Raw genomic sequence first — 14,187 nt, 5'->3', positions numbered from 1 at the left:
CCTTCATTTGCAGCCGTGCGAGGCAGCTGGACTCACGAGATCACATGAGAATCTATCTTGCCAGGCTTCAAGCCACGTGCTTGTGTCTGAACCACAGTTATTCAGACCAATCAGCATCCCGCGAGGAACTACTGGAAGCTAGGCATGAGCTACGAGTGTGGTTTAAGTGTTTACTCTGAAAGAGCAATGGCAGCTGCTAAAGAGGTTAGCATAGATGCTGCTGGCATCAGTTATATCTTCGTTTAAAGAAAAGCAAAAACTGGCTTTGTTCAGAGTTTGACTGGTTGCCCTCGTCCAAACAGATGTAAGATGATATAAGATGCACTAAACGCAGCTAACCTGAGATAGCGTTGGTGACAGACATGAGTGGAGAATGCAGAGCAGGGGTGACTCCCCACACTGTGTGGTATCCCACGATGCCAGCCAGACCAAAGGTGGTGACGATCTGAGTGAAAGCGGCGTTGGGAGCGGACAGACCAAGACCTAGCAGGGTGGCAGCACCTGGCACAGACAGAGAAATAAAAAGAGAGCTACTGTTACAACCGGAGACAGATTTTACAGTAACTGTTGATATTATTACTACACAGTAACACACAAGGTAACATCCACTGCATCCAGAACATTTGAGCCAAAGAGCAGACACAAAACTATCCAATGTTTCACTAGATTTGGGGTAACAGTAGTGGTTAAATTAGTATAAATGAGTTTGGATGTAGTAGAGTTGCCCAACTCTAAGCTCACTCACATCACAGCAAGATGTGGTAGGTGCTTGACCACCCATGTTGTCCATTTCCTGTTGTAGGTATAGTCATCAGTCAGAGAGCAATTTGTCTGTTCTTGTTTGCGAGACTGATGTTAAGTCACAAACTTTCTTTTTCAGACTAACTACTACAGCAAAATAGGTTATCCATCTCAATGACGGTACATCTAAAATGATTAAAATTACTACATCACATGGCACACTAATGAGCAATGAGCAACTTCTCACTTGTGCAGCTAACATCAGCAGCTGTGTGGCGGTGTTAACTAGGAAACTACCGGAGCACCTAAGCAATGTGTGAACTACATTAAGTGCATGGGGTGCACTTACACAGAGCGCTGTGTGGCACCATGGGAACCGCTCGCTACAGCACTACTTCAAACACGCGCACAGCGTGACACTGTTTTTACAACGCACACTTCCTGACACTAACAGGGTGTCTGTGTGTGTGTCACTTCTCTCCTCCTGTGCACATTCCAGCAGTGACCTGAAAAGCTGATTATTAACCTGTCCTTCACCTTATGGCAGACCTCAACCCCCCCGTCCCCATGTGGTCTGTGAGAATAAACCTTGTGAATGAGCACATTTTACAGCGTCTTCCTGATTTCTTTACTTCGCCCAGAAAATCAATCAGTTTCAACAACTGACCTCCGGTGTAGACGCCAGCAGTGGTAAGCGTAGCCTTGAAGGGAGAGACTTGCGAAGCCTTCTCCTTCTCCATTTCCTGGACGGACTTGGGTTTAGGAGGAGCTGCAACAGGCACATTGTTGGGCTGAGGAGCGGGGAACAGGTTCTTTCCATTCTGGAGCAGACAGAGAATGGTATGATGTGAAGGGGAGAAAGAGAGAACAAACAGAAAGTTTCAATCTTTCCTAAGAATCATGTTAACCACTCTGTTATTTGTTATCTTCACCTTATAGAGAAAAGGTTGTAAAAAAAAGTGGTGGAAATGAGGGAGCAGTTACATTAAGAATATCAAATGAAACTTATTAGACGCTGATTTGGTCTCTGCTTTATTCCCCGATCTCATTGCCTGATGGTGTACAATGATCTGTTGCATTCGTCAGTCTGTGAAACATTAGACCGTGCTGTCAAGATCAAAGTAAGCAAACTAATGATCAGTAGGTACAAAAAGGAATATCTGCTTTTTAGCATCATTAGCAATCAGATATGGGTTAAATTACTATCTGAAATCTATTTATTTACTACAACAAATGAACACAGCTTGACTGAGTCTGATTACAGCAAAATAATCTCCCCAAAATATGATAATGATCAATGACTTGAGACTGATATAAATGACATGGGTCCACCTTGCTGGCTCCACATTAACATTTTACAGTTGAGAAATTAACTTTTGCACTGTATTTAAATTACCACACAAAGGAAAAGGGGCATATGTTCAATGGTATATGTTCAATGTGTGCAAATGAAGGTACTTAAAGGGCACACAGAACACTAAAAGAAATGGAACTGCTCCAAATGATTATTTTGGTGACACATTCACATTTTTAATTCTAATAAACAAGCATCTACTTGTTTAGAGTCGTTTTTATTGACTCTTATTAATGGGTCGGTCTTGAAAAAAAAGTCACATTAATTTACAACTGAATTTCATTTGTTGCCATAAAAGAACGATTTAGTACAATTATCTGAAAATAATAATAATATTTGACTAAATAATTACAACAGTAAAGCTGAATGGAGTTAGTAAGAAGCAGCTCATAGAGCCTGATAAACACAGGGACATTTTACATTGGACTTTTTGTTGTGTGCGTGTAGTTGTAACTTTATTTTTATTATAATGTGAATGCAATTTTTTTTTACTATTAATACTCAAACATGGATAATGAGGTTTTATGTTTACTGAAGGGACATTACTCCATTAGCAGCTGTATAGATGATTCAAGTAGAAGAGTATGGACTATGGTGACATCTAGTGACCGTAAAATAGACTTGCAGGGCATTTCGAATGATTTTCTACACGGCTTCTCAGTTGTACGCATACATGCATGTTTGTTGGGCTGTTGGCCACATGAGCCTTCATACCTGCATGACAATAGATCCTCTGACAACGTGGTCCATGGTACCATAGTCGAATGATTCCTTGACATCAAAGTAAAAGTTCTCCTTGTCGGGGCTGATGGCCCGGATCAACTTGGTGATGTTGTTGGAGTACAGACTGCTGGACTGTGTCGGCAAACGGCTGGGCAGGTCTGTGTAGCCGATATGGGTCACTCCCTAAAAAACAAAAAGGTTTTGTGATATTACACAAAACTGAATCCCTGAGTCACTTTTTGATATGGGTGTGAGTGTGTGTGTAAAATATGTGCACTGACGTTGTGTACTGAAAGCTCTCCAGGTACTGTGGTCTCAATGTTTCCTCCAGCCTCGGCAGCCAAGTCCACCACCACTGACCCATCTTTCATGCTCTCTACCATTGGTTTGGTGATCAGGATGGGTGCCCGCCTACCTACAATGATACAATGCAAACACAGACATCAAGGCCTGTACCTACTAAAAGAAGTGAAACGTTCACTACAGCTACTGTGAGTACGTGGCCATACTATGTACAAAAACCACTGACACCAACAGAGTAATGGAACAAATGTGAAGCTGTTGTAAAATATGTTCTGGTAAAGTTTTTTTTTTTAATGTTCAACATTCCGTGACTTATTCGTTTTATTTCTAAATTCCCCGACTACCTGCCCAGAATACACGTCTCACATTTTGTGATATTCCAAATATTCCATGATGAGAAGAAAACTGTTTACATGTCCTTTCATCTGTCTCGACACTTTTTACATACACTACATCCAGTGTTTACATTGTGCACGAGTCTGTGCTTCTGTGCATACCAGGGATAAGAGCAGTGCTGATGACAATGTCCACCTCCTGACACTGTTTGGCAAACAGCTTCATCTCTGCCTCTATGAACTCCTTTGACATTTCCTTGGCGTAGCCTCCCTGGCCCTCGCCTGACTCCTTAACGTGCACCTCCAGCGGCTCGGCGCCCAGAGATTTAAACTGCTCCAAAGCTGCAGCTCTGGGAAAGTGCGGGGGGGAAGAGGTAATTTCTTAGTCAGTCAGAAGGAAAATATCTCTGATTAGAACACATGCACATGATATTAAAAATTTCCATTCTCCTACATCGGTTCTGCTGGAGCAATTTTTTTTCCTTGCATACATAACGGTACTTAAAAGGCCAAGTGTTTAGAATTTAGTGGCATCTAGCTGTGTAGTTGTGAATTGCAACCCCTTTCTAGCTTCACCCTCTCTTTAGGACTGTGATGGAGAAACATGATAAAAGCCCCAGAACCAGTGTAGAGAGGCGTTTGTAGGCTCATTTTGAGGCAACATAAACATAACAATTTTAATTTTCTTCTACACACTACCTTACAGATATCATATTCTATTTCTACCAGATTCTGTAAATAGAGCCCCCTAAATCTGGTCCAAGCAGGTAATCCAGCATAATTTTATCTAATTCATAAGAAGCTCCATGTTTACTGTCCACTATCTTTAGACCAAATTAAGTTACTGCAAATGCAAATCGAACATTTCCTACTGCTGCTGATTCACATTAAAAGTGTTCATCTGGCCAAACACAAGATAGCTTTTATTGTGAAGAAGCCACAGCAGAGGAATGTGTCTTTCACTGTGGTTAGGTACCATGATATTCATCAAAACTGCACCAACCAAACAAGACAATTTGGGCATTTTTTGACAGTGGGTCAGTTTAAAATTTTCCAGGGCCTAAATGGAACAAGAAGGAGCAGCCACAGTGGGATGCCAGATGAAGAGTTGCGGGATTTGCAGAATGTAAATCTCAAACTCCTCAACAAGGGAACCAAATTTACTGTGCCCTGCTGTTGTGTGGAAACTACTCATGCTGCGCGCAGCATGATGTCAAACCCTGTTGCTCATGGCATAATGGAAAAAGACTGTGTATTGACAGACTCCTTTATTAAAACAATACAAATCTGCTATGTTGTAAAAAGTTACGTAAGGAGCTCCTCTGTTGTATTTATGAAAAAGTAGCTGTTTGTAAACCCCAGGACTGAAATACTGAAGATTACAACTTCAAACTGGATCTTTATGTTATATGTAATCAATCCATAATTTCAAGCTCAGCGCTGCAGCAGCTAGTCATGAGACATAATTTCCATATTAAGTGTGAAACTACATTACCAACTCATTGTCTCAGAACATCTGGTTTTGTTGATAGTTTCTCAAAGGCTTTTAATTAAGAGGGCTGGAATAAGCTAAGGATACGTGCACATGTGCATGGTGCCTTAGTAGATGTCAATCTATAAAGTTTAACAAAACTGATCATATTCATTGGTAAAGAAGAAGAAAACTTCATCCAATTCTACACGTGTGCTCAAATACAATCTTCCAAAGCAAGTGTTCATCTCAGTTGTAATTCAGACATGTAGTACAATATCAAAATCAAACCTGGTATCAAATCCTCTGACAATGGCTCCCATCGCCCTGGCAGTACCAGCTGCTGCCAATCCAGCCACCCCACCTCCAATGATCAGAACCTATTTACATGAAACAGTTTGAGATGGTTAACTGTTAAAATTAACAGACATATTCACACTTGTATAACACCTTCTATAATTTGCCAGTAAAAGGAGAGCTTAGTTCAGATACACACCTTTGCAGGTGGCACTTTACCAGCTGCTGTGATTTGTCCGGTGAAAAAGCGACCAAAGTTGTTAGCTGCCAACACAACTGACTTGTACCTGAAATGACAGAGAGGAAAATAACAGGAAATTTAAAAAAAATCAGCTAGAATGTATAAAAATATTCAAACAAACAAGATATATGAACATATTTGGAAGTGCAGTCAGTTGTGTCATAACTCATGAAAAGAAATGTAAAAACACTTCTTCTTCTTATAAACACTGTAAACACAAAGGCACTTAAAGTCACAGTGTACATACCCTGCAATGTTTGCCATGGAGCTCAGTGCATCAAAACCCTGGGCGATGGTGACTCGGGGCACCTGGTCCATAGCCAGGACGGTGGCCTTCTTCTGGGACAGCATGTCCATCAGCTCGGGGTTCTGAGCTGGGTAGATGAAGCTGATCAAAGTGGACGCATCTTTCATCATCTCCACCTCGTGGACGCTCAAAGCAGGGTTGAAAACAGGAGCGCGGACCTAGAAAGCAGAGAAAGTGGATGAAAAAGAGAGAAAGAAAGCTAAATATTCAACTAAAAGTTCTCACTCCTCTTCATTTCTCTATCTTGACCACCATGTCTTAAATGGAGACATATTTGAAAGTTAATTGTTGTATTTTCAAAGTGTTGGTCAAAGTGTTGGTCATTCACCCTCGTCCTTCTGTACCTAACAGATGTCCCTGCTGTCCATGCGGTACCATCCTCTCTTTTGGTCCATGGCATTATTGTTCATTACCCCTTCTTATACCTTAAACAGGCCTTCAGAAAAGAACACATCTGGTGTTTTCAGCTGCTTACAAGGTTGTCTGAATCATCAGACCACCTTATTTACCTCCTCCTCCCTCTCTGGCCTTAGTGAACAATTAAACAATCCACTTCTCATTCCTCTTTCCACACCCCACTTAAATCCTACCTTAACCACCACATCAGATGCCAAGACATCTTTAATGTCTTTAATTGTTGCTCCAGCCTGGGTGTACTGTTCATCAGGGAACTTGGAAGACTCTCCGGCTCCGGACTCCACGACGACATTGAAGCCCTGCTTGATGAGCGCCTGGACGCCAGCGGGTGAAATCGCCACACGACGCTCATTCTGGAATATTTCTTTGGGTACGCCGACCGTGATCTGTTTGTATGGAATACCTGCAGAGACCAAGAGAAACAACACATGGGCATGTGAGATGAGTGACAACTTAAATAATGACAATTAATTCATGCCAGGCTAATGAACTGTTGTTTCTGGTCTTGTTTAAGCCTCCGAAACGCTAAAGGTTTTTATAACTAACAGGCTATAAAACCAAAGCATTGTTGACACAGTCTGGTTGGTCTAAAGGGTTTTTCACAAAGTATTTTACAAGGTTTCATAGCACATTTAAACAAAAGAGCAAATACCACAGATATGAGAGAAATGTGCACAATGTGTATATGGGTTTGTGCATGTGTGCATCTTGTTCCTGGTCGAAACAATAGAAAGATACAAGGAATGAAATGAATCACTGCAGCTATTAAAGCCTTTCTCTTTCAGAAGTTGAAGCTAACGATTTAAGACGTTGGAGATAATTTGAGAAAAATGTTTTATTAAAGATCACAACAGCACAGAGCACAATACTCTTTCATGCAGATACATCTGCAGAGAATCTCGTCAGGAAACAACCATGACCTAAAAACCACGAGTTAAAACTGTGTTTACCATAAATACTGAACTGTGTGGCCTTTGTAGGAAGACGGACAAGGACAGGAACAACACAAAGTATCTACATTTAGCATTATACTGAACGTACATCTGAGGCTGATGGGAAGGTCTTTTGTTTTGCATGTCCTAAAGGAAAATAAAGGACATAGTGAAAGTGAACACCACACTCAACAAGGACACTTATTTAATGTCAGTAGTCCGGTCAGTGAGGTGATAATGAGAATAAAACTGGTAAAGGGAAGACAATAAGACAGAAACATCAAGAGAAAGACACTGGCCTATTATTATATTCAGCCAGTTCTTTCTGTGTCTTTTTTTAGGACTCTTAATCAGGTCCAGTGTCCAAGCAACAGACAGGTCACATTTTGCGCTGGCTCCTATGGAAAATTCCACTGCAGCTCTTCCCTTTGGTCTCCTCGTATATACATAAACAGACAGGCTGCCTTTCCTCTCACCCTGCTGTGCTGACCTGTCCTCTAACAACTTTTGTTTTCTGAAAAGCTCCACAACACAAGACGGCCGACAGACGTAGATGCAGCAGCAGCAACGATCCTTTATCTCTCTCTGTTTACGCTTCACATATTTGTCTATTAAGATAACTCACAGTAGAGATAACAACATGAGAACCTGCAAGCTTCAACAACTAGATTATACCTAAAGATAGGATGTGTCAACTTTTCATAACAGAGTTCTAATGTAAACTGTGTTTCTTTCATGTTTTCATCCAGCTTAACTCCGTGTCTCAATGAATAATTCAATTCACATTTTGCAGGAACTAGCAGAGACAGTTTTTGGCCAAGCCCAAATCTATGATGGGTATTTAGCTAAACCAGAGGCACAAGTAAAGTCCTGCTTTAGCACCCTCTTCTGGCTGTGAGAGAGAGAAAACTCAACAGAAAGTAAACCTCGTTTAGCCTCAAGGCTGAGAAACAGTTACAGCCTCACTTCTCTTCCAGTGTCATATTCAATTTGTGACATGACTGGAAATGGGTAAAAAAAAATGATATTGATATCATCAGCTGTTCTAAATAATCTCATCTGTTGTGATGCTTTACTACTAGTAACAGTATTAACCAAGTTGGGTATCAGTGAGTCCTGGCTTTGTTTCTATGACCGAGAGGATACACATGTACTTCCATGATTCACATGTGACATTAATCTGCAAAAAGAATTGAGCCAAGAAAGCCAGAGAAGAAGAAGAGGACAGGGTTAGGCAGCAACCAGTGATTGATATGTTCACACAGGTGTGTCTCCTTCTGAGTTTCAGCTGGGAGATGTGTGCTGAGCTTGCTACATTCCAGTAATAAACATAATAAACTCATAAAATGTCAAGAAAGGAAATACTTCTGCACATATACAACCATACAACTTCTGAATTCAGGTTCTCTCTTTTAAAAAGGACTAAGACTAAACTGCCTTGTTAACTCATCGTAAAACCCTCTAATAAAACTGTCTTGGTTAGTCTTTCCAGTGATCCAACAATCACCAACTATGGTCAGAATAAACTCTTAATCCACCGACTCGATGTGAAAATTTTCTGGCTCTACAGCTGTTTTTCCTCTCGCTCATTCTTCAGCTCAGTGTGTGTACTGAAAGAGTCTGTCGTCGGGCAGTGGCTCCCACTCTTTCTTCAGAGGCAGTCTATTAAATTAGCAAAATAAAATGACAGAAATTGCCCAAAAACAACTGGCACCTAACCCTAGAGGAGAACTTCAAGCAAGCAAACATGGATGTCAAATGCTGCAGGATTTTAAATATATTCAAACAAGCTTTGTAAATATTTTATGGAGGAAAGGCATTTAACACTTAGGCCTTCAAGCCAATGTTCAGAGCACTATTTAAACAGAAACACTCAGTCATTCCAATGCAATGCAGAAGTTGCACTGTATTGACACAGAGTCACATCATGATAACTTTCCAGAGTTGTACAATACAGTATTATAAATGAATGCACAGTGTTTTGACTCTAAAATCTGGGATGGATGACTCAAATCTGACTTCCCGGATTATAAAGGCAACACGCCCCCTCAAACACACTGGTGGTTTCCTGTTTTCAGTTCAAATTCTCGGTGAAGGTGCTGCGTCAGTGTTTCAACACTATGTCAACACGGACTACATGAGGTAGCATCTGCTAACTAACACTCATGCCACAAACATCTAAGTTAGTACTCCTCTCCCTCACTCGTCTGTGACCCTATGAACTGTATCCAGAATAGACGCTGCCAGCTGTTACTGGAGCTAGCTGAACCACACAGATGTCACCATGGACTGAGTCACATGCACCCCTCCTCAACATACAAACACACACAGTGGCACAACCGTGACGTACTGACATGAAGCACCTACAACCAGCTGGTACTGGTTTTCAAAGTGTACACCTACATACATACGCAATCACGCACGCACACACACAAAGTGAGGGCATGGAAAATGGAGAATAACGCCTGCAGGGACTGCAGTGTCCCAAATGTGACCTTGAGACTCAAAGCAGCTGCAGGCAGCAACACTGACCTCTACAATAAACAGAGTTAAAGGAAAAGCTGCAGTGTGAGGCTCAGAGATGTCCTTTGCCTTCATAACAGTTACAATGACCTTAAAAAATGAATGAATAGGTGGCGCTCTACTTTACCGCATATTTTTTAATCACAATGACAGATTTGTTTCAGTGGTTGCCAAGGCCACTGAAGGACAATGGTATGAATAGCATGCCTGTCTGGTCATTCTCAGGCTGAGTAGTACCACTCTGCTGAAAAACGAACCTCAGTCATTGTTTGTGTAATCCCACCTGCCTGTGCATGTTGCACCTGATGCACAAGTGCATGAGAATGCACACAGACGCTACAGGTGGCGTTGCTATCAGTCGTAAAACATGTATCTATAAACCTCAACAGCGCTGGGGGTTTTAAATTAAGATACCAACAGGCGGAAAAAACAGCAGAAATTAAACATCCCTTTATGGTTTCTTTTACTTTTAGTTGTATAAAGCTACTGTGAATACAGACAAGTCTGAACAATCCAGATGAAAATCCCCTTCAGTCCACACCCTAAAGAGATTAAGAGACCCAAGAAGACCAACATATCGTCTATCTATCACACTAATCACTGTTGCAGGCAGGCAAACCTGAAACACTATTAAAATACCTACGTTTAGAACTTTATTTGCTCAAGGATGTTTGGAAATGTAGCTCTCAAACTGGGACAATGTGTGTTACCGTCACCACCTCCATGCTTTTAATGTGTGTTGCACATATAGGACCCATGTCATGACTACAAACCTCTTGGTCAGACTTCATTGCGACCAGAAAACCTCTTTCCGTTTTCTTGCACTGTCTTAATAGTAATGTTGATTTACTGAGCAATTGTAATCAAAATGTTTGATTATTATTTGCACCAATGAGCACTAGATGCGTTCTCTGAATTATTCTAATATTTATGCCCATCAAATCACCATCTGTGCATTAGGGTCTTACCTGGACTGGCACATCGTCCGAGAGCTTGATGGGTCCTGAAAAAGCGAAGGCATGAAGATTTGACGGTGCGGCCGCTCTGCAGCTTCACACAGGAAACCCCGCTGAACACAGGGGCCGAGCAGCTGGCTGCCACGACACGTAGGAGGCTCGCCATGGTGCACACAGGAGGAGCTCAACAGTATACACCAGCACCCCTCCTGGGGAAGAGACGGTTGACAGACAGAGAGGGGAGGAGAGGGGGGGCATGGGTAAAGAATAACAGGAGGGTGGAAGTGTGTGAAACAGATAAATAAGAGTGTCAGTATCTCTGTCCACCGTTACCAGCTTTGAACAGCATTGCACATCCTCTCACATTTGATAGCGTACATACTATTCACACTACCCTGCTCCCTTGGAGATCAAGCATGTGCCTGACCTTGTGTTTATAAAAGAAATCCCATTCATTCAACACTTTCCAACAAATCCTCCAAACATTCTGGCTGTTGGAGCCACATTATGAGTCTTGTCCTAGTTTTTTGCCGTCATTACAAACATAATAACAAAATTCCCCATGAACAAGTCTGTACCGTGGACAACCACAGCCACGGTAAACAGCATGAGGGGACGGCATGTTTACTTTGAAGGGAGATAGTGGAACTGGGAAAGACTGGGACAGCGTGGCTGGTGTAAAAGGGTTTAAACTAGAATTGACTGGCAATAAACTCCACTGCGTGTCCCTGCAGAAATGTCAACTGGATTTGGAGAGGCAAGTGAAAACTTGATGTTGATGTTGATGACTTATTTTTTTGACATTTTAAAGAGCTAATCGTAAAAACACTTAAGTAATTGCTAATGAAATTAATTATTAGCTGCAGCCCTAAAACACATTTCCCACTATACAAATAAAAAATAAAGATATCTTAGCATCATCATAACTGTGTCCCACTTACACCACCAATGCAAAACTGACCTATTTGGTAGACTAGAGAGAGGATTAACACATCATTGTATCTAATCAGACGCATCTTTTTGTTTGTTTCTGTTATTTGCTGTCTACTCTCATTTATTGTAATGTGTCAGAAAGGCGCCTATGAAATAAAATGTATTATTATTATTATATCAAAAGTCCTGCAAGTATTTTGTCAATTAAGGACAAAACATGTATTTATTCAGTCACAGGAATGATTAATAAATGATTTAAAAAAGTTATTTTTAGGACTAGAGCACACTGTGTGTTGTGTTCAAGTCTCTCATATAAAGTCTGGAAAAAAAAAATCAATCCACCACGTCACCAAAAAACAGTCGCGATGTTAAAAAAATATGTATCACACGGATTCCCGTTAACTATTTACTGACAATACAACATCAGCTCATAAAAATATAATCTTAAAAAAGTGAACACGATATAAAAAACCCGGGTCAGGACCTGCAACGGCTGTCATAAAGCCGTTAACGGCGCCGTTGTTGACGTTTATGACCCAATAAAACAACGCTAAATCAGCGGCGTTCATTCGACTGTGTGCTGTCTGAGCGTAAAAAACTGATGTATTAAATGTGTATTTTTGGTCGGTGCCGTTTCTCCATGAGTCAGACATCAGGCGGGCACCACTTCTCTCTTTTTGTCTCCGCTCACTGCAGAAAAAAAAAAAAATCAAGCCGGGGCTAGCCTGCAACTAGCCTTAGCGCGCTAAGCTAATCCAGATTTGTTTTGTGTGTGTGTTTTGGTGCATGAAGGCGATGAAACACAAACTTACACACACTCACAGAAATGCAAACCGAGACAAATGCATGACGGAAAGTGAGAGCAGGAAAGGTTAGCGGCACATAAGTCAACTGACCTTTACAAATAGTCCTGGCTCTGTGTGCAGCACAGGCGAACTGTGTGTGTTAACCCCGGAAGGAGTTTGGTGAATGAAAAATGATGCGTTCAAAGCGTCTATGATTTATAACTGTCCACTAAGATCTGAATGAAATGCCACCAGCCTTATTCTGATCAAACATACACGTACAACAAACATCTTTGTTTGTTTTTCATTCATAGGCTAGTCTGTACTTGTATGTGTTCTCAACTGAGAAGTGATAAACTAAATCTGTCTGATTTGAAATCAAACGAATTTATTGAAAGCCCGGATGTCCCAGTTTTACACCAGTTCCTAAATGCAGCATGTTATTTGTAGATCTGTATGAAAAAACAATGAAATAAATTAAAAAATAAAAATTAATTCATAAAAAACTGAGATGAAATGGATGAATGATGAAGTGATTTGATGCATTTGAAGCCAATCTGAAAGTGGCTTCAAAGGTTGGAGTAGGATCTATCTATCTATCTATCTATCTATCTATCTATCTATCTATCTATCTATCTATCTATCTATCCGTCCATCCATCCATCTATCTATCTATCTATCTATCTATCTATCTATCTATCTATCTATCTATCTATCTATCCATCCATCCATCTATCTATCTATCTATCCATCCATCCATCCATCCATCCATCTATCTATCTATCTATCTATCTATCTATCTATCTATCTATCTATCTATCTATCTATCTATCTATCTATCTATCTATCTATCTATCTATCTATCTAACTATCTATCTATCTATCTATCTGACATTTATCCTTTTTTGTTATTTTCAGCCCAAATCACGGCCACCTCCATGCAATGAAGGCCTCAGTGGCTTCACTGGTCGTGTCTGTGTTTTTCTAGCAGCTCATTTGTAAAACAAACATCCAGCGATGGTGCTGATGCAGCAGATTGTGAGCTGCAGTCCACTCTGATAAACTCTCCGACCTCTGCGTGTGTCACAGTAACTCCAGTCTGGCCTGATGGATGAATGAATGCAATGAGAATACAGGTGATAATAACATGACATATTTTTGAATCGTATTTTGAGGAGAACATATTATATATTATTTATTATATCATAGATATTTTCCCAGTATTGGGGCTAACACGTTTATTAACTGACAATAATACTAATGTTCCAATTTTGTGCTATTATCCAGTTTATCACTTAAGGTTAACTTTGTTTCTTAGAAGCTGATGCAGGAGAAAATTTCTAATCAACCATAACTACATACAAATACATATGTAGTAATAAAGAAATTCAATAATGGGCACACTTACGTCTCAGAAATGGTGTCCCAAAAATATACAAACAAACATACTAAAGATGTAACTCTGTAGCCTTCCACTGAGGGACGCTCTTTTACCATTTTATAACCGCAGCACTCAAACTCTGTGTTGGTCAATAAAAATAGGACTTGCACATACATTTGGATATGCCTGATATGTCACGCATGGCCAAATGGTTCATGGGGCACAAACATGAGTAATTAGTAAGTTAATGTGAAGTACTACCAGACCTCAACTTTTCAGTGCGGTAATTTGATTATACACAACCAAATTGAGGAATATGCAGAATTCAGTTTATCCTGTGCAGAGTTACAGGGGACTGGAGCCAAATCCACCTGGATTTGGCTAAGGAGTGTGGTAGACTTCAAGGCCCTCTGTAGTTGTAGCATTGGGAGTCATATTATTCCTCCTGCAATAATATCTCAAAGGAATTACTTCAACATATAATGGGC

General features: G+C 40.6%; 1 protein-coding gene across 2 annotated transcripts in view; it reads right to left on the bottom strand.

The window, feature by feature from the left end:
• nnt (nicotinamide nucleotide transhydrogenase) overlaps window positions 1-12,519 on the bottom strand; it is a 30,409-nt gene extending 17,890 nt beyond the window's left edge. The window contains exons 1-11 of one of the 2 annotated variants that reach the window (XM_010736594.3): window positions 12,430-12,519; window positions 10,613-10,809; window positions 6,363-6,592; window positions 5,713-5,930; window positions 5,424-5,511; window positions 5,219-5,307; window positions 3,619-3,806; window positions 3,100-3,233; window positions 2,810-3,001; window positions 1,409-1,562; window positions 340-501 (exon numbers count right to left, since the gene is read on the bottom strand). In XM_010736594.3, coding sequence (XP_010734896.1) covers window positions 340-501; window positions 1,409-1,562; window positions 2,810-3,001; window positions 3,100-3,233; window positions 3,619-3,806; window positions 5,219-5,307; window positions 5,424-5,511; window positions 5,713-5,930; window positions 6,363-6,592; window positions 10,613-10,766 — 1,609 coding nt within the window. In that variant the 5' untranslated portion in view covers window positions 10,767-10,809; window positions 12,430-12,519. Of the gene's footprint in view, window positions 1-339; window positions 502-1,408; window positions 1,563-2,809; window positions 3,002-3,099; window positions 3,234-3,618; window positions 3,807-5,218; window positions 5,308-5,423; window positions 5,512-5,712; window positions 5,931-6,362; window positions 6,593-10,612; window positions 10,810-12,429 lie in introns of those variants that run through there. The other variant, XM_027282080.1, reaches the window with a different exon arrangement.
• Window positions 12,520-14,187: the final 1,668 nt, after the last annotated feature.

This window comes from Larimichthys crocea, chromosome IX (genome assembly GCF_000972845.2).
Source record: "Larimichthys crocea isolate SSNF chromosome IX, L_crocea_2.0, whole genome shotgun sequence".
NCBI lineage: Eukaryota > Metazoa > Chordata > Actinopteri > Sciaenidae > Larimichthys > Larimichthys crocea.
Note: the sequence above shows the minus strand (reverse complement) of the source record. Positions and strands in the feature narration are given on the sequence as shown.